Below are 21,400 nucleotides of genomic sequence, written 5' to 3'. Positions count from 1 at the left end.
TGAGTCTTTGGTTAGTGATTTGAACCATGAGTCTTTTTCCAGAGCTGTAGTTCTGTTGTGTAATTCCAGAGCACCTGTGCAGAAGTGTCTATACCACAACTCTTAGCAGCAGAAGAGGAAGAGATGTTCTGTAGGATAGCTGCCTAGAGTGCACCGCTTCAAATTCCAATGCAAGTGCCGAAAGTATGAACATGCTATTGCGCAGGCAGCTGACAGTGTGAACACACATCCGCGGTTTCCCTTCAGCGCTCCCTGAGTGGCGATGTAACTCTGCCAGTGTAGACATACCCTAAGGATCCAAAGTCAGTAAGAGTCAGCCCAAAATTTTGGTCAGGGGAACATGACCCTCCTCTCATTCCTGCCACTCCATGTCCAAATCGTTGTTTTTGGGGTTGTTTTTTTGAGACAGAGCTACTTGTGTTTAACCAAGAAGGGGCCAATTGCAACATTGTCTCTTTGACTGCCTCCCCTGCTGTCTAAACTCATGCTTTTGCCACTCTTCTTCTTCTTTCCTACTAAAAAACTGAACTCTTTTTAAAAATTACTTTCCTATAGAATTGTAACCAAGTCTGAAACAATGTCTAAGTGAACTAGAGGCTACCAGTAGATAGATAAGCTAATAAACCTTCAAATTTAAGTGAGAAGAGTTATTGGAAGAGTCTAGCAGGAAGCAGGGTCAGTCCAATCCAACACTATTCAACAATTTGCTTCAGGGGAGGAGTGAAGAAAATGCTGATCAAATTAACCAAATTTGCTACAAATGCCTATTTAAATTATTATAGATACAATGACTGCATAGTTTTAGAAAAAAAATCACTGATTTCACAGTTTATTTTACAATAATTGGGATTAGTCTACAAGTTAAGGCAAACATACTAATGCATTTACTTTTCCTTTTAAATCATAATTATAAAGAGTACATAAAGTTCTCCAAAATTTCTAAGAAATGTTCATTATTTGGAAAAAATCATTAAGATGTTTGATACCAGGACATGGAAAAACTAAGACAATGCATACAATGGTTTATAACAACAATATTCAAACATCTAATGGCAATATTTAATCCATTTGAACAATGCATTCAAATGGGCAACTTCAGAAATTACTTACAAAGGTAAATAAGATTGGCAGCCATACCATAATACTATTCATAACATGAACATAATTATATTGGCTACTTTCACAAAGAAACAGGACATTTGATTTCTGAACAATGAAAGCATACGATGATTAAATAAACGTGTGTGTGAATACATGTGCATAAATGAGTATGCTGTTGCTTCATATAGTCTGGAACTGCTTTCAGGAGTCTTCACTTTTTCAGAGACGCGGAGCTTATTTATGCATACTTTGCCAACTGATTTCTCCAGTGAGATGTAAATCCCTATTAAAAGTCATGAAAACAAAATCCAGAAGAAGGCAGCCCTTGTTAGTGGATGGACAGAGTGTTTTATGTGTCTCCATTTAGCACTGCCAAGCAGCTCTGCAGCAGCTGCAAGTTACCCTGTAGAAATAAAGAAAATGATGACCACATTTCCGTATTTTCTGAGGTATAAAATATTTTTAAATGAAGATAAAATTACTTATTAAGCAGCATGGATAGCTATAAAACATTTGTAAAATATTTTTGTTTAAGCAATTTTCATCTCTTAGAAAGATCTGTTGAACATAGCAAGCCAATCTCAAGGAACCACTAAACAGAAATTTTGAGATCTAGTACACTTTCTGAATTTGGTTAGTTTAAATAACTTCTCCACTACATCTCATATCCTTCCCAAACATATCTCAACAAAAGCCTATTTGTGATACAAAACACAACAAATTCACCATAGAGGTCTGTTGTCCTTTCTTTTAGAGTTAAATTCTCAGTTGTAAAAGGATGACTGAGATTTGTGTGGAAGATATTCTTTCAGGTGCGCCTCACTCAGAAAAGATAGTAATACTACTATTGTCAGATGATTCCCGTAACAGAATTATTTATATTATTCAAGTAATACAGTGTATATCAGTAAAAATAAACTAGACAGGAATTTCTTTGATATATTTATCTTGGAGCAATTCAGGAAAACAATCAATTAAATGCCCTAAACCAATCATTTAAAGGGTGGTCCTATCCTGAAAAATTACAAAAAGTGGCACCTTATTCCTCAGACATGTTCCATGTGTGTTATCACTTTGGTAGTGACAAAATAAAAAGCTAACTTGTTCGCACTGCAGAGACAGCAGCTATAGAACAGTGGTTATCAGAACTGTTAATCAAGTTTAAACTGCAAAGCCAAATCTATCCCTAGTTGTACAGATGTAAATAAAAACAAGTTGGCAGGCAAAATCTTCATTACTAGTGATGTAGAAAGCAACAAACAACTTGTCTTTCGATCCCAGACTGAGTTTACAGGGCTGGCAGTTAGAAATATATATTTACTTACAAATTAATCAAGTATGGGCTGGAAATCAGTGAGCTAACTATAGAACCCAACAATGCCATTATTAGAAAACGAGTTACCTTTTAGAATTTAAAGGAAGTTAAAAGGCACAGTGTGCTGGCTATCATCTGTTTTACACATCCCATTTCTAGCAATTTCAATTATCTGGCTCTGTTCTACAGTTACAAATTGTACTGAGTTTGTACTCCAATCTAAAGCTGAAGAGTATGGACAAGAAACAGGAATTGGTAAGAATGAACATCCTAATATTTCATCTAGTCCAATGAAAGATGGACAGACAAAACCCCATAATGCACAATTATACCATGCAAAAAACTTCTTGATCCCAGTTAGTAATGAACATATACCCTGTCAAGCATGTGGACTGATGAATTTTATAGTTTTAAATTCTGTTCTTATTCAAATCCAGGTCTTTCTTGGTAACTATTGTAGCAGTGAGTTCCATCACTTTATGTATGATCTTAATTTCAAATTTGATTTTTAATATAAAGAAGCTTTTCATATGTTAAAAAAAATCTACTGCTTCTGTTTAACCTGTACGATGACTAAGATTCTTGGCATCTCCTCCCCATTCTTCTCCTCTCCAAATTAAGCAGTTCAATTATGTATAAAAGGCTTCATATAAAAAAAAAAATATCTCACAGCCATCTCCCACTGTTGATTTTGTTTCCTTTGCCCTTCTTTGGAGAAATGAGAATCATGTCAGTTAAAACTCCAAACACCAGTCTTGTCTGATCCTTTACCCCATCCATCCTCCACTCACTGGCAGCAGTCACCAGTACTCCACAAGAGAAACTAAGTTTTTCCTGTTGTGTATATGAATTACACCAACACAGTATTATGTCCACCCTTCCAACTCATGTAAGGTGCAGGGAGAATCACCTATGTTGCTAGGTCATAGGAACTCAGGAGTCCGAGGCCTATGTTGGTAGACTGATAATGGCAAAGGCTGATCTTTGCCCGATGCCGGAAAGGTGAATGAGGTAGAGTGGAGCCTATAGTATGCTGGCAGAATAGACAAAATGTGTGTGTACTGTATATGGATAGTAATACATGAGAGATTGTGGCCTCTGGCCTGTAACAGGAGGATCTAGTTGCCAGCCTGGTATATGTAAAACATATAAAAATAGAGGATTTTGGATTCCAGCCATTCTACTGAACAACAGGCACTCTCATATCAACATGGGGAAATTATGTAGGAAACTCATGAGCATTAACGTTAATTAAATCCATGCATCAGTGGGAAAACAGATCCATTCAAGTTTAAGGAAATCCCAGCATTGCCATATTAGAATGCATAAGTCACTTCTGACAAGTGGTACACCACTTAACTTTTCTGATCTGTGGTGATGGGCATTTTTTCCCCTTTCAGAATAGAACAAATTTCATATTCTAAGAATAGAACAAGTTTCATATACTAAATCTTTCAGATACGCATCCCTCATAACTCCTACGTTTGGAGAAGACAACAAAAACCTGTATTAATGTAAGGCATACATGTCAAAACTGGGTTTTGTCCCACCTTACATACACATTTGAGTATCTAAATTTAATTGCCAGATCAGGATTCTGTAATGAGTTGTTGATTGAACTATGTAAGCTGCACTCAAGTTGCACTGTTTATCCTCACCAGTTCCAGAGTATGACCACCACCTTGTTTATGAACTGTAGTTCAAGTTCAACGTTACAGAACTAAGATGGTTTTAAAGTGGTAACCAGGTTTACATGTGACTTTCAAATGAGATAGCCAAACATTAAATACAGACTTCCACACTTACAGCTCAAGAGCTTTTATATGCATAATATATTGAATTTGTGAACCGAGTGAACTGCGAGAGTTGCGAATTGAGTGAGTTGCAAACAGAGGAGAAGCAAACAGAGGGAGAATGCCTAGGAACTGAGCTATGGTGGGTGCTGCATTAGTGGGGCTGTGTTGTGAGCTAGAGAGGTGAATATCTGACTGTCCGCTGTGACCATGTGTCTGACTGGTGCTAGTTGCTGGCTGTTTGACCGGGTGTTTGTTTGTTTAAAAAGTGTGTCTGTTTGACCATGTGGGTTGTTTGTTTGAACAGCATTTCATAGTCACTATCACTGTCCTGGTCAGGTGGTCGATAATAGATCCCTACTGTTATATTCTTATTAGAGCAGGGGTCAGCAACCTTTCAGAAGTGCTGTGCTGAGTCTTCATTCATTCACTCTAAGTTAAGGTTTCGTGAGCCGGTAGTACATTTTAACGTTCTTAGAAGGTCTCTTTCTATAACTAAAAACTATTGTTGTATGTAAAGTAAATAAGGTTTTTAAAACGTTTAAGAAGCTTCATTTAAAATTAAATAAAATACAGATCCCCCTAGACCGGTGGCCAGGACCCAGGCACTGTGAGTGCCACTGAAAATCAGCTCACATGCTGCCTTCGGCACCCGTGCCATAGGTTGCCTACCCCTGTATTAGAGCATGGAATTACTATCCAGAGAGATTCTATGGAACATGTGGATTCGTTTAAGATTTTTACTTCATTTGATTCTACATTTTCTTTCACATACAGTGCCACTGCTCTCCCCCCCCCGCACAACCTGTTCTGTCCTTCCGATATATTTTGTACCCCGGAATGATTGTGTCCCATTGATTGTCCTCACTCAACCAGGTTTCTGTGATGTCCGTTATATCAATATCCTCCTTTAACACGAGGCACTCTTGTTCACCCATCTTATTATTTAGACTTCTAGCATTTGTGTACAAGCACTTTAAAAACTTGTCACTGTTTATTTCTCTGCCCTTTTCTGATGTGTTAGATTCTTTTTTATGTCATCCATCTGCCATCCAGACCAGGAAACTCGAGAAGTGTGCTGCTTGGCTGGAGCTAGAATTCAGGTTGTGACAGATTGTCTGCCAAGACTGATCAAGCCCTTGGACCACTACCCCTTCCTACTTCTCCACGTGGGCACCAATGATACTGCCAAGAATGACCTAGAGCAGGGGTCACTTCACGCTATGTGGCTCTAGGAAGGAGGATAAAGGAATTTGAGGCGCAAGTTGTGTTCTTGTCCATCCTTCCTGTTCAAGGAAAAGCCCCAGGTAGGGACCATCTAATTATGGAGGTAAATGCGTGGTTGTGCAGGTGGTGTCGGAGAGAGGGCTTTGGATTCTTCGACCATGGGATGTTGTTCCAGGAAGGATTGCTAAGAAAAGATGGGATCCACCTAACAAAGAGCATCTTCGCAGGCAGGCTTGCTAACCTAATGAGGAGGGCTTTAAATTAGGCTCACTGTGGGATGGAGACCTAAGCCCTGAGGAAAGTGGGGACGTGGGATACCAGGAGGAAACACAAGGAGGAGGGTGCAACAGGGGAGGCCTCCTGATTCATACTGAGAAAGTAGGGAAATCGGCTAGTTATCTTACGTGCCTGTACACGAACACAAGAAGCCTGGGAAACCAGGAAGAACTAAAAGTCCTGACAGTCAAGGAACTATGATGTGATTTGAATATCAGAAACATGGTGGGGTAACTCACATGACTGGAGCACTGTCATGGATGAGTATAAACTGTTCAGGAAGGGCAGTCGGGGGAGAAAAGGTAGAGGAGTTGCACTGTATATAAGTGAGCAGTATGATGGCTCAGAGCTCCAGTATGAAACTGGAGAAAAGCCTGTTGAGAGTCTTTGAGTTAAGTTTAGAGGCGAGAGCAACAAGGATGATGTTGTGGTGTGCGTCTGCTATAGACCACCAGACCAGGAGGATAGACGAGGCTTTCCTCAGACAACCAACAGAAGTTTCCAGATCACAGGCCCTGGTTCTCATGGGGGACTTCCATCACCCTGACATCTGCTGGGAGAGCAATACAGCAGTGCACAGACAATCCAGGAAGTTTTTGCAGCATGTTCGGTACAACTTCCCGGTGCAAGTGCTGGAGGAACCAACTAGGGGCCGTGCTCCTCTTGACCTGCTGCTCATAAACAGGGAAGAATTGATAGAGGAAGTAGAAATGGATGGCAACCTGGGCAGCAGTGACCATGAGATAGTCGAGTTCAGGATCCTGACGCAAGGAAGAAAGGAGAGCAGCAGAATACGGACCCTGGACTTCAGAAAAGCAGATTTTTGACTCCCTCAGTGAACTGATGGGCAGGATCCCCTGGGAGGCTAACATGAGGGGGAAAGGAGTCCAGGGGAGCTGGCTGTATTTTAAAGAAGCCTTATTGAGGGCACCGGAACAAACTATCCCAATGTGCAGAAAGAATAGCAAATATGGCAGGCGACCAGCTTGGCTTAACAGGGAAATCTTCGGTGAGCTTAAACACAAAAAGGAAGCTTATAAGAAGTGGAAACTAGGACAGATGACTAGGGAGGAGTATAAAAATATTGCTAAAGCATGCAGGGGTGTAATCAGGAAGGCCAAAGCACAATTAGAGTTGCATCTAGCAAGGAATGTGAAGGGTAAGAAGAAGGGTTTCTACTGGTATGTTAGCAACAAGAAGGTGGTCAGGGAAGGTGTGGGATCCTTACTGAATGGGGGAAGGCAACCTAGTGACAGATGACGTGGAAAAAGCTGAAGTACTCAGTGCTTTTTTTGCCTTGGTCTTCACCGACAAGGTCAGCTCCCAGGTTGCTGCACTGGACAGCACTGTATGGGGAGGTGCCCTCAGTGGTGAGGAGCCCTCAGGTTAAGGACTATTTAGAAAAGCTGGACATGCACAAGTCCATGGGGCAGGATGCAATACATCCGAGGGTGCTGAGGGTGTTGGCTGATGTGATTGCAGAGCCATTGGCCGTAATCTTTAAAAACTCGTGGCCATTGGGGGAGGTCTCGGAAAATTGGAAAAAGGCCAACATAGTGCCCATCTTTTAAAAAAAAAAAAAAAAGGAAGAAGGAGAATCTGGGGAACTACAGGCCAGTCAGCCTCACCTCAGTGCCCAGAAAAACCATGGAGCATGTCCTCAAGGAATCCATTTTGAAGCACTTGGAGGGGAGGAAGATGATCAGGAACAGTCAACATGGATTCACCAAGGGCAAGTCAAGTCTGACCAGCTTGACTGCCTTCTATGATGAGATAACTGGTTCTGTGGATATGGGGGAAAGCTCTGGACATGATATACTTTGACTTTAGCAAAGTTTTTGATACGGTCTCCCACTGTATTCTTGCCAGCAAGTTAAAGTATTATGGATTGGATGAATGGACTATAAGGTGGATAGAAAGCGGTCTGGATCGTCGGGCTCAATGGGTAGTGATCAATTGCTCAATGTCTAGTTGGCAGCTGGTATCAAGCAAAGTGCCCCAGAGATCATTCCTGGGGTCAGTTTTGTTCAACATCTTCATTAATGATCTGAATGATGGGATGGATTGCACCCTCAGCAAGTTCACGGATGACACTAAGCTGGGGGAGAGGTAGATATACCGGAGAGTAGGGATAGGGTCCAGAATGACCTAGACAAATTGGAGGATTGGGCCAAAAGAAATCTGATGAGGTTCAACAAAGACAAATGCAGAGTCTTGCACTTAGAACGGAAGAATCCCATGCACTGCTACAGGCTGGAAACCGACTGGCTAAGTGGCAGTTCTGCAGAAAAGGATCTGGGGATTACAGTGGACGAGAAGCTGGATATGAATCAACAGCGTGCCCTTGTTGCCAAGATGGTTAACGGCATATTGGGCTGCATTAGTTGGAGCACTGCCAGCAGATCAAGGGACGTGATTATTTGTCACTGGTGAGGCCACATCTGGAGTACTGCATCCAGTTTTGGGCCCCCCACTACAGAAAGGATGTGGACAAATTGGAGAAAGTCCAGCGGAGGGCAACAAAAATGATTAGGGGGCTGGGGCATATGTCTTATGAGGAGAGGCTGAGGGAACTGGGATTATTTAGTCTGCAGAAGAGAAGAGCGAGGGGGGATTTGATAGCAGCCTTCAACTACCTGAAGCGGGGTTCCAAAGAAGATGGAGCTAGGCTGTTCTCAGTGATGGCAGATGACAGAACAAGGAGCAATGGTCTTGAGTTGCAGTGGGGGAGGTCTAGGTTGGATATTAGGAAAAACTTTTTCACTAGGAGGGTGGTGAAGCTCTGGAATGGGTTACCTAGGGAGGTGGTGGAATCTCCTTCCTTAGAGGTTTTTAAGGTCAGGCTTGACAAAGCCCTGGTTGGGATAATTTAGTTGGGGTTGGTCCTGCTTTGAGCAGGGGGATGGACTAGATGACCTCCTGAGGTCTCTTCCAACCCTAATCTTCTATGATTCTATTAATTTACTTTCTAGCAGTCACAAGCTACACAAACCTGCATAGTTTAGAACTTCTGGAGGTTTTTACTTGTCTAAAAAGGTACCACAGTAACAGCTTTACCCTCTACTGGCAAAGGAGGGTAACAATTTAAATTCAGTTTTCCTTTTAGTTTTCCCTTTAGATACACTTTTAGATTTGTATCTGGAATTTACATAATCCCCCTTCCAAAAATTCAGTTCCAGAGAGGGGGCACGAGGCCTGTGTCACTCCCCATCTCATCAATTCTGAGAAAGATAAGGCTTTGAGGTACAGTGGACGTTATTTACAAATCTACAGAACTTTTAATGAAAACAAGTTCTTATTCATAATTCCAGGATTTGGGAGGAAGGTTTAAAGAAACAGCTTCTGGTGTTCAGTCAAATAGTAAGGAGATCGAAAGCCTGCCCCATAATTTTCATAAGAGAGAGACATACCCTTAAAGTTTTACTGGTCCCACCACTGACGTTATCAAAATAAGCCTTGGTATCAAAGCCTCCTACCTAATGCCTGAAGGGTCATTGCTGGGGTTTGTTTTCTCCCCTCTCCCACACACTATTTTAACAGTTCTTTAAAATGAAAATCCACCAGAGCCAAAAAAGGATCTCTTATTAAAAGTGTTATTTGGAGGTCTGAAGCAGGTTTTTACCAGCATTCCTTTTTGCCAGTGACTGTATGCCTACTATGACCATTCCAGAGATAGCAATCTAAAATCTGAGAGAGGCAAAGACAGCTTGATCAGAACATTTCTACTTTGAATAAGCATCTCTTGACCACCACCAAAACTATTCAAATGATCATTTTGAAGTTTTAAGTTTCCTTTGGATTGTTCTGAAGTAGTCAACTGCAATCATTTGATTCAACAGATCAGAGGCGTATCTAAAAATTTAAAGGTGGTCAATGGAAGCTTAAAGGTAAATAATATAATTACAGTATCTTGCTACAGCTTTAGTTTCTCTTTCATATTCTGTCACATTGTTAAAACAAAATTAGATTATGCAAGGGCATCAGGAGTTACAATAATTTCCTGAGATCTAAAAGAAATGCAAAATGCATTAGCATTTTGTGCCACGAGACAGACCAACAAGCACTAACAGGCTTAATAAAAGAATTTAATTAACTAACTTAATCTAAGAATTGGTTTTATTTCATAACCATAGATCAAGTTGATCAGAATTTTCTATTATGCATTCCCTTGCTCCATTAACAACGCTGTCTGCAGATCACATCGCTAATGTACAGGTATTATGAGCTTTGCAATATTTGACAAAGCAGGACTTGGATACTATCCAAAGGAGTAAATAGAGTGCTAGAGTTGAGAATGGAAAACTGAGAGCATTAGGTCAGAGACAAAGTGGAGTCTGAATTTATCAGTTTTTTCAAAGGTCTGAATCTGTGGCTAGCATTAGCATTACTGTTCCCTGGAAAGTATGAATGCAAGTGAGGAAATCTGGGTAACTAAATCACTGGAGAGGGAAGGAATTTGCAGCATACATTAAAGCAAATAGTACAAAAGGAAGTACTATAGACTCATGACTACGTACAGATTCCAAGAAAACTGTCTATGCTTAGAAATCTAAGTTCTTATTGATTAAAATAAGAACACAGTATTGGAACACACAATGTCCCCGATTCCCATCTCTGGTAAACTAAAAGCTAAAATTTTACACCATTCCCAAAATATAAAGCATCTTTTGGACAAAGTGAAATGAAGACATTCAGGGCACCCCCCAGGTTTCTCTGTGTGACAGAGGCCCAATGGCAAAGGGTTCACTGTTTTAATACAAGCAACTCCTGTCTGAGACTTGATAAACTTTCCACACCACTCACTAGCACACCATTTTCATAGAGGTAGTATGTGAGGTCTCTACTGAAAGCTTGTAACCTATCGATAACCACTGCGAGATGTGTGTATGAGTAATATTTAAAGGAATAATGTAACTACATTGAAAGTTATTCCTTACTGTCCTCAAGCAAAAGTGAGTCCCCAGGGAATAACATGCTCGGGGAGGGCCCATTAAAGTGGAAAGGAGCTGTCTTCCTCCCTGGCTAGCAGAGTACGTACTGTATTGCTCAGTTGTCTACCTTTGCACCAACCCAGAAAAGTCAATGGAAAACCATCAAAGAAACTATAATCATGAAAACCACTTGAAGTGAAAAAGGAACAACAGGACAGTGAAGAGATTGCCCACTCTGTGAATAAAGACAAAAGACTGATTCAGTATTTGGGGTGGGGGGAGGGACGGGACGACACTAGACCCATTCACCGAGGAGGTACCTCAGATAAGCAGGGTTGCTTCATGAAAGACTGTGTCCTAGCTACTTGGAGCTAGCAAGCACTGTAAAAGACTGAACTTTGAGAATCTACCGTACTTTATTAGATAGGAAAGGTAACTATTAATAAGTTTAGGCCCTTGTTTGCATTTTATGATTTTGCTTCGTATGTATCCACTTGTTTCCATCACTCACACTTGTTCCTATTTGAATCTCTATTCTTTCTTAAGTTTCCTTTTGTTTTACTATAATTGAACTTAAGTGCTGTGTGTGATACACGAGTGGTGGCCTAACGTGACACTGGTAAACTGGGGGACACTGTTCCTTTGGGAACAGAGGATCTGGGATTTCTGTGGATATTCGGTAGTCAGAGGCTAGATACCACAAGGAGACACTTGGAAGGGACTTGGGAGCTGGGGTGTATCTATTGTCAACCTGCAGGGCTGGTATAGCCCAGAGGAGAGTGCTTGAGTGGCTGACAGGCTGGCTGTGTGAGGGAACTAACATCCTGCTGACAGAAGAAAAACTCCCTTGCACTGGAGGCAGAGCGTAACAAGGTGACTCTCAATCCTGGGTGCCCCAAGAAGCATCATACTCAAACCAATATAAAACAAGAATTTTTTAAAATTTAAATTTTTTTAGATGGCTAAATGTGAATCCAGCCATAAGAATCTGATCCATAAGAATTAAGTGAAGAGTCCCACATATTCTAGTACATAAATACATATTGAGTTTAGTTTAAGATGGATGACAAAAGGATAAAGAAATGCAAAAAAGTTTACTTGAAAATTACATTTGAAAAAGCCATTTCCCCTCTCGGCATTAAAAAGGCATCCAATCTAAACTGTTTTACATCAAACTGAAATGTCCAAACCAATTTAAACAAAAGTCGCATGGATGTACATTTTTAATAGATCTACACACTTGCTTGAATTTCAAGTGTCTATGCCTAATTTCAGCCTAAAATATTCAAAATAGAGCCCCTCAGAAATAAGGTTTTAATGGAATCAGTGGCAAGTACAGACAATGGTAACAGTTGAATAATGCGAATTCTGAAGGAACAGATGGTTCAAGATAGGTTTTCTGGAAAATCCCTTGGAATAAGACATTATAGCCAGTGTCTGCAGCTTTGTCAAAAGCAGTAAGCTATTATCTCCATAAAGACCAAAAAATAGTTGCTCAAATGCATTTAAATGACATTTAAGGACAGTGCACTTAGGTTCTTTTGGGGAAAAATAATTCACCTCCTTAAAACCATTTAGCATGTTCAGTAAATTATCTGCAACTGAAGTTTCTTAGTCAACATCCTATGCTAGTGAACTAAAAGAAACCAAGGCTCAAAGGTATATTCAAGAATCTATACACAGATCTGGCCTCAGTGTCTTGCTCAGTGACAGACTTCCTGTATGAGCTTCAGGCATACTTTTACCTCATTGGAGGGGGACTGAAAGGCTAAAATCCACTAATAATGGAGAAGGAAACTCAGATATTATGCTAATGAGAGTCATACAGGTACCTAGACAGATACTATGGGCAGCGATACTATAGTCAATGCATGAGATTTTCTATGGGATAGAAATGTTCAAAAAGAACTCAAGGCACTTAGGAGCACAAGTCCCATTCAAAGAGTGTGCCTGCACCCCTATTCTCCATAGTTTACAACTTTATAAAAGTTAGCCTTTCAGCTGAAGCTGCTCATACTTCATATCAGCACCGACTGAACTTTTTGGAGGTGGAGAGTACATTACATAACTCAGAAATGACCAAACTGATCTTATCCAAGTATATACAACATGGAAAAACAGATTTAAATACCAACCAGAATAGGTTTTGATTACCTTAGCATGCTTCAGTTCCAATTCTGCAAGTTCCACTAGATTCTTTCGGAATGCAGCAACTCTTCTTGTTTTAAAGTCTACAAGTTCTGTAAAGTATAATTTGGGATTCCATTAAAAACAGTGTCAGTGCATTCAAGCATTACAACACTTTCCTCTTGGGATGGGGAGGAAAAAAAAAATCACAAGTTTAAGACTAAGACCAAAACTTGGGCTCAGAGCTATTGCAGCATTGTTAATTTTTTTTAAATAATTGGAGATATACCCATCTCCTAGAACTGGAAGGGACCTTGGAAGGTCATCAAGTCCAGCCCCTTGCCTTCACTAGCAGGACCAAGTACTGATTTTTGCCCCAGATCCCTAAGTGGCCCTCTTAAGGATTGAACTCACAACCCTGGGTTTAGCAGGCCAATGCTCAAACCACTGAGCTATCCCTCCCCAAAAGGGTATGTCTATATTGCAATTAAAAACCTGCAGCTAGTCCGTGCCAGCTGGCTCAGGCTCAGTGTTTGGAGTAAAGGGCTATTTAATTATGGTGTAGACGTTTAGGCTCAGGCTGGACCCCAGGCTCTCAAACCCTATGAAGTGGGAGGCTGCAGCCCAAGCTCGACATCTATTCTGCAATTAAACAGTCCCTTAGCCAAAGCCCCTTGATCCTGCGTCATCTGTCATGAGCCTGCTGTGCGTGTCTAACTGCAGTGTAGACATACCGTTAGAGAAGGAGCTATTTAAAGTGTGATTGTGCTGGCTTCTCTTAATCATAATTTTCATATATGTAAAGCTCTTTTGGAGTCAGATAGTATGTATCCCTTTAAATTTAATATTTTAATTTTTTTTAAAGTAAGGCTGTCGATTAATTGCAGTTAAATCACATTAACTCAAAAAAATTGAGATTAAAAAAATTTATTGCGATTAATCGCAGTTTTAATCGCACTGTTATACTATAGAATACCAATTGAAATGTATTAAATATTTTGGATGTTTTTCTACATTTTCAAATATACTGATTTCTATTACATCACAGAATACAAATTGTACAGTACTCACTTTAAATATTTGTAATAAAAATTATATACATGTTAAAATGATAAACAAAATAAATAGTATTTTTCAATTCACCTCATACAAGTACCATAGTGCAATCACTTTATCGTGAAAGCGCGGACTTTCTTCTTACATAACTGCACTCAAAAACAAAACAATGTAAAACTTTAGAGTCTGCAAGTCCACTCAGTCCTACTTCTTGTTCAGCAAATCGCTAAGTCAAACAAGTTTGTTTACATTTACGGGAGATAATGCTGCCCTCTTCTTATTTACAATGTCACCTGAAAGTGAGAACAGGTGTTCGCATGGCACTTTTGTAGCCAAGATTGCAAGGTATTTACGTGCCAGATACTCTAAAAATTCGTATGCCCCTTCATGCGTTGGCCACCATTCCAGAGGAAATGCTTCCATGCTGATGACATGCGTTAAAACAATAGTGTGTTAATTAAATTTGTGACTGAACTCCTTGGGGGAGAACTGTCTGCCTCCTGCTCTGTTTTACTGCATCTGCCATATATTTCATGTCATAGCAGTCTCGGATGATGACCCAGCAAGTTGTTCATTTTAGAACGCTTTCACTGCAGATTTGACAGAATGCAAAGAAGGTACTAATATGAGATTTCTGAAGATAGCTACATCATCTCGACCCAAGATTTAAGAACGTGAAGTGCCTTCCAAAATCCGATCGGGACGGGGTGTGGAGCATGCTTTCAGAAGTCTTAGAAGAGCAACACTCCAATGCGGAAACTACAAAACCGAACCACCAAAAAAGAAAATCAACCTTCTGCTGGTGGTATCTGACTCATATGATGAAAATGAACATGCATTGGTCTGCACTACTATGGATCGTTATTGAGCAGAACTCATCATAAGCATTGGCCACGTCCTCTGGAATGGTGGTTTAAGCATGAAGGGGCATACAAATATTTAGCATATCTGGCATGTAAATACCTTGCAATGCTGGCTACAACAGTGCCATGCGAACGTCTGTTCTCACTTTCAGGTCACATTGTAAACCAGAAGCGGGCAGCATTATTTCCTGCAAATGTAAACAAACTTGTTTGAGTGACTGGCTGAACAAGAAGTAGGACTGAATGGACTTGTAGGCTCTAAAGTTTTACATTGATTTATTTTTGAGTGCAGTAATTTTTTGTACATAATTCTACATTTGTAAGTTCAACTTTCATGATAAAGGGATTGCACTACAGTACTTGTAGTAATTGAAAAATACTATATTTTATTTTTACAGTGCAAATATTTATAATAAAAATGAATATAATGTGAGCACTGTACACTTTGTATTGTGTACTGTAATTGAAATCAAGATATTTGAAAAATTGGAAAACATCCAAAAATATTTATATAAGTAGTATTCTATTTTTGTTTAACAGCGCAACTAATCGTAATTAATTTTTTTAATCACTTGACAGCCCTAATTTAAAGATTAAATTCATTCTTCTCTTTTCCCTTCATCACTTGCCCCAGAAACTTGACTTCACTCATGAGTGAAAGCAGGCAGGTGAAGGGTTCTGCAGAGAACACCAGAGCAAAATTAACTTGAAGAACAGCTGAGGCAGGTAGTCTAAAGACAATGTGCTTGTCAGAACACTTCAGGGGCTAACAGGATCTTTCTCCAAAGAGCCACCAACTTTGGCAGATTTACAAAGCCAAAGAATTTTAGCGACTGATGTGGATGGGGAAGCAAGGTGGGCTCCAGGGGCTAATTTAGGACAGGGAATGCTGACTGGGTCAGAAGACCACTTCCTCAAGCCAACTTTAACCCAAAGGGGGAAAAAGACTTGCAGAAAGGAGGCAGCACACTGAACAGTCTCTTCTCCAAAGGAGGAGCACCTTTCACCCACCAAAGCTGCTTCATTTGGGACAGAGCTCCAGTACTAGCATCCCCAGCAAAAAACTCCCCTCACTGGCTCCTCTGTTTCTGACCTATAACCACCTGCAATGAGATGTGGCAGTCAATGAAAATCAGCACTGAAGTGGCTAGGCAGAGTTGTGTAAGGCCATTTCAACAGAGCTTGACAAAATTGTGTGTGTCTTCACTATCTGCAGTCAGTTACACTTCTGTGCATGTCAAAACAAGTGACGACTTCGTTACTTGTATCTTGATTTGAGGAAATTCAGCCATTTAAGCATCATATTGGTACCAGAAAGACCATTAGTCTTTAATATTGAAGGAAAATACTGTTAATGTCCTCAGATAAGTCACAAATAAATACAGATTAAAAGCAGAGAAAATTCAGAGCAGTAAACATATTCTAAATGTCTGAAAAATTGAGGCTATTCAAGAAAACAGATTTTTTAAAAGTGCAAATATAATGTGTGATCAAAGATTGCTCAAATACCTTGTTTTGCTGATTCAGATATTTTTTCAAATTTCTGACAACATACTTGCTGAGTGGTTTCAGCTTGCAGTACATCTTTATTTTTTGCTCTTGCTTTATCCAATGCCTTATTAGCATTTTCATAATCCACTAGTGACCTAGATCTTCTATATAGGAGATCCTGCAAAAACGAAGTATAAGACTGTATAAAATCTACAATTACCTACTGTTGGATATCTTCAATTTTAGCCCTAGATCAGAGCATAGACTACCTTGTTTTTTCAAGATTTTCATTTTATTCCTGCTTGTTAAGATTATTCTAACTTTAGTCATGTGAATATAGAAAAACAGATCCTCCCACCCCAGCAACAAAAAAGAACATAGAAATTCCCACATCGGATCAGACAAGTGGTCTCATCTAGTCCAACATTCTGTCTGACAGTGGCAAACACTAGAAGCTTCAGAGGATGTTGCAAGAAACTTAGGAGAAGGCAGGTATGGGGAATTCCATGTCCTCCCAGAAGATCAGAATCAGACTACTGTTTAGAAATAGTACTAGCCTTCTGTATTAAAAAAATGTAAACAGCATCCATCACCACCACCACCTTTTTCTGAATGTGGACAATTTTGTAAACTGCTTCTTCAAACTATTAGAAGGAAAACAGTTTCCTCCCACACAAAGCAAATAGTTTTGGAACCAACTTTGCCTATAATAAAGTTTTATTTAAATTTGTTGTTTTAATTTCAGAGATTTTAGAGTATATGAAACAGCTGTCAAACTGTACGACTAATTTTCAATTAAGCACAACAGTTAGAATAGTTTGTGAATTATAAGTAGTTTAGAGAATTTTTCAAAGTCACTCCTTCATTGCTTCTAAATCCACAAATGATATTTAGCCTTGCAGATGGGAGCAAACAAAATTTGACCACCATTTTCTTAAGAGTGAAGATCCAATGTCATACTGGGGGAAGAGGGCAAAAATTAACAGGCTGGAGATTTTAGTATTTTTCCTAATCCACCAAATTAATGTAATTTACATTCACTTAGGTGATCCCTAAATACTCTTTCAAGTAGTGCACTACCTCATTGAGCATAAAGCACAAATTCACCTTAGCAGCTTGCGATTCCCTTAAATAATATTTCAGAAGGTCAGAAAGCTTAAGGTCTTCATCTGCAGACACCCGTGCCTCTATTTTCTGGAAGGGGGAAAAAAAAAAAGTGATATGCCCTTCTCAAAACATCTGGACTCCAATTTTTCATTTGTTTGATGCAAGTACAGGTGCAAATACTCGCAAAGCAATAGTGCATGATGCACACAGATATTACCACTTTCAAAAAATTAAACAATCAAGGTTTTTAGCATAATGTGCTAGGTGTGCCTGTTTGTCTTATAGGAAGCCAGTTTTTAACAGGGACGTTGTTCCCACTTTCAATGGCATTTATTGTATACTGAAAAAGGTAGAGAAGTTCAAATAGCCTCAGAGGAAAATACACAGTCTCATCTCATCAATAGAACATAAAAATTCTGTCTTAACTCCATATCAACAATTCAAGTGCAGATACTCTTCAAAGAGACCAATTCCACTGTATGAACTGTCTGGAAAGGTCAACCAGTTCTGTACAGTTGCTGGCACCTACCTTCATCTCCGACATCTATAGTGTTAAAATGTTATTTCAGTAACACATCCAGCTTTGACCAAATCAGTAACTGTGTTCAAAAGGTGCACTCATGAAGTTGAATCTCAGTGATGAGAAGGCAATAAACTGATTCAACAGTCTTTGAATAAAATATGTACCTAATACAGTATTGCTGTACCCGTATGTAGTTAACAGAACAGGGTAAATCATTTATCTGAAGAAACATTCCTGATTCAGAAAATCTTCATTATTCCATGTCTGCATAAACCAATAGGTTTTAAAATATTCATGTTTACTAGCTATTTACATAACTAATTTGCTGACCTCTCAAATGATTGTTGCTCAAGGTCCCAACTCAATATTTTTAAAATTTCCTTTTCCATTAGTGTCCTTTCCACCCAATCTACTGCATTATACTCTTATTCCTGATTGCCTCCAAGTTATACTATCCCATGAGAAAGCTATCTTCCTGTATGCTCTTTCAAGTGCAAGTCTTTTAAAATCACTTCTGTTGCAGTAATAGGCAAAAAAAAACTTTGAGCACTTAACATTTTGGAGGACTAGCTCCCCTTACTTGGCAAAATTAATATCAGGCCAAAAGGTAGATAAACCATATTCTTTGAAGTGCTCTGTGTAAGCTTGTCCCTTTCACCAACAAGAGGTCCAATAAATATCACCTCGCCCACCTCGACCTTTTACCCTTTCACACAGTTTACAGAGTCATTTTTAATGTAGTTTTATTTAAAGACTAAACATTTACTTTAAAAAGCAGTTTGAAAATCCTAACACACTATCTTCCTCCTCACCACTGCCCAATGCTCAAATACTTATAATAAAAAACTCAAGCTGATCAAAAGACCACTGACTCCAAGATACTAATTGTCAGTATCATGGCAAACACAGGGATATATTATTACAAACAGAAGTTTACATCTAAAAATTGATTTAATGATACATACCCTTGTTTTGTCAAATAACTCTGATACCTTCAGAAAAAACCTGGGAACGAAACAGATACGTATTATGACTTCAAAGTTTTTCAGTTCAATTGCCAATCAATGATCTAAATAACCTGATCACAAAACCAAGATTTGGTACTGCAACTGGTGTATAGTATTACCAGAACTGAGGTGAATTGACAAATATCTGTACGTTAACTTCATATATAGCTCCTTCCTGCAATAATGCCAAGGACAACTGATATGGTTAAGCCTTCGTTTTCACAAGCAAGTTTCATAGAACATTTTTTTAAATTGCCTATGTTTAAGTGTGGAGAGTCCCAAGAGTACAATTTAGTTCAGAATATCAAAAGACCATTCAACATATTGGAGACAATTACCAAAATCTTGAGTGAGCACAAGTGTTGCGTCTCGGTGCCTCTCAGGCGGGCACGGACAGAACCCAACAATCAATGTGATTGGTAGCATGATCGCTCTGCTGTGACTATGACAAAGCGTGCATATACCCAGATCTTAGACGTGCTCTTGTCATGCCTTACAATCTGCTTGCTATGCAAATGGGGAATGGTAAGGGAAGAGAAAGAAACCATTCTTTTGGATGTTATTCTCTCTCATGGACTCATTCCATTTTGATAATGGAATAGACATCAACCCTGGGTAGCAATCCGTCTCATAATTTAATCACTTTTAACAATAAAAATCTTACTTGCACATATCTGTGGAGTCCTGTGTTCCTAATGTATATAATGAAGAACCAATTCTATTACAGTCATCTGCAACACCTAGAAAGAAAAAAAGGACTTAAGACTGAATATTTCACTCTACTCTTGTATGAATATTATTTCAAGAAGCACAAGTTATTTCTTCAGAACTGGATGCTTTTCTAAAAGGTATGCTCTAGTTCAACCAGGAGTTATGGACTTGATGCAGGAATTACAAGATGAAATTCTGGGAAGCAGCGGCCCCAGCACCCTAGCTCCATGCATTGCCTCCACTCCACCCCAAACCCCGGTTCTGCAGCTCCCATGGGTGGTGGCTGGCTGCCAGTAGAGGCAGCATGTGTAGCTAGGGAAGCTGAGGGAGGGAAGCCCCCTCCAGGTAAGCAGCAGCTCCAACCCCAAACCCACCCACACCAAACTCCTGCTGCCCCAAGACTGCCCCAGCAGCAGCCAATGCAACTGACCCAGGGGCTGACAAGCTGCTCAGGTGGCTCCACATGTGACAAACACGATATACCACGGTGTGGACACAGCCTGCTTTTCACTACAGCATGTAGCTACACCTACCCTACATGCCCTCACCAGTGGTGTGCCTTTCAGCTTTCAGATATTTGACACAACTGGAAAATTTCTTGACTCACTTTACCTTGAGAATATAAAAAAGTTAATATTCTTGTTCTGATGGTACTTCATCACAATAGATTACAAAAAAGATACAAAAAGTTTGTAGCATAGACCTTGTTTTAACAGATTGTTTTTTGGACCACCTTCCCTCTGACTCTCTATTGTCTATCAGCCTGTGGAACTACTATAATAGCTTATATAGCGGAGTCATAGTAGGAAATTATTTATTTTAATCAGTCTAAATCAGTAGTTCTCAAACTTTTTTTTTCGCAGACCACTTGAAAATTGCTGAGGATCTCGGTGGACCATTTAATGATCTTTCCAAATGTTGTTTGTACCATTAGCTAACTATTGTAAAGTGATTTGGATAAAAGCACTATATAAAAAATAATTTAAAAAATTTTGTTCTACAAATAAAAGCACACAATTCATATTTTAGTATCAGTTGTCTTACCTTTCTAATGTAATGGATGTGCCCTCTCTCCCCCGCCACTGCAGCCCATGAGCTGGGGCTGGGAAGGAGGGGGGTCTCTCTCCTGCCATAACAGCCACAGAGGTGAGGCCGGGGAGGAGGGCCATCTCTACCTGACAGCTGCAGCCCTGGAGCTGGGGAAAGTTGCCTCTTTCTCTGACCACCGGAGCCCTGCATGTCCCAAATTCTCCCCACCCACCTCTTCTCACCCCACTGCCCCCTCCCACCTACCCCCTAGTCTCCCCAAGGCCATCACCTCACCTTACAGGTGTGTCTTCTCCAGGGTCCAGGTACCTAATTCGTGGAGCCATGCCTTCGTGGCTCCACTCGTTAGGAGGGTGGCCCTTCATTCTCTCATATGCAGCTGGTCCAGGTGTGCACCTGAGAGGGAACTATCTGTGGACCACCTGAATGGAGATCACAGACCACTGGTGGTCCGTGGACCACAGATTGAGAACTTCTAGTCTAAATGATATTTTAGTGTAACTTAACAGCTGGAAGTGAGACACGACAACTCCTTGCGACACTCCAGCTTTCTGGAGATCATTAGTAAGCGCTCCACGGACCACGCTTGAGAATCTCTGCAAGATTCCTGAGGTCCATACACTACTTCCCTAGAAAGAACTTTGAAGGAAACCATCAGTCCCCAGGCTCTGTTTGATTGGACTGGCCACTACGATACCTCAGAATGTTGAGAGCCATGTGTTTCTCAACCATTAGGATCAATGAACCTTTGATCTCTTGAGTTTGGTCAGTCTCTTGCTACCAGACCCTCATATTTTTGTGGTACATTGGAAATAAAACCAGGAG

The 21,400-nt window shown here is 40.0% G+C and overlaps 1 protein-coding gene across 1 annotated transcript in view; it reads right to left on the bottom strand.

Annotated features, from left to right (window-relative positions):
- Positions 1 to 813: 813 nt before the first annotated feature.
- SNX6 (sorting nexin 6) overlaps positions 814 to 21,400 on the bottom strand; it is a 45,929-nt gene continuing 25,342 nt past the window's right edge. Inside the window, exons 8-13 of the mRNA XM_045013476.1 lie at positions 19,482 to 19,557; positions 18,776 to 18,815; positions 17,288 to 17,374; positions 16,199 to 16,358; positions 12,798 to 12,883; positions 814 to 1,504 (exon numbers count right to left, since the gene is read on the bottom strand). Of these exons, the coding sequence (XP_044869411.1) occupies positions 1,451 to 1,504; positions 12,798 to 12,883; positions 16,199 to 16,358; positions 17,288 to 17,374; positions 18,776 to 18,815; positions 19,482 to 19,557 (503 nt within the window). The 3' untranslated portion in view covers positions 814 to 1,450. The remainder of the gene's footprint in view (positions 1,505 to 12,797; positions 12,884 to 16,198; positions 16,359 to 17,287; positions 17,375 to 18,775; positions 18,816 to 19,481; positions 19,558 to 21,400) is intronic.

This window comes from Mauremys mutica, chromosome 4 (genome assembly GCF_020497125.1).
Source record: "Mauremys mutica isolate MM-2020 ecotype Southern chromosome 4, ASM2049712v1, whole genome shotgun sequence".
Classification (NCBI taxonomy): Eukaryota; Metazoa; Chordata; order Testudines; family Geoemydidae; genus Mauremys; species Mauremys mutica.
This window is presented reverse-complemented; position numbering and strand designations above follow the sequence as displayed.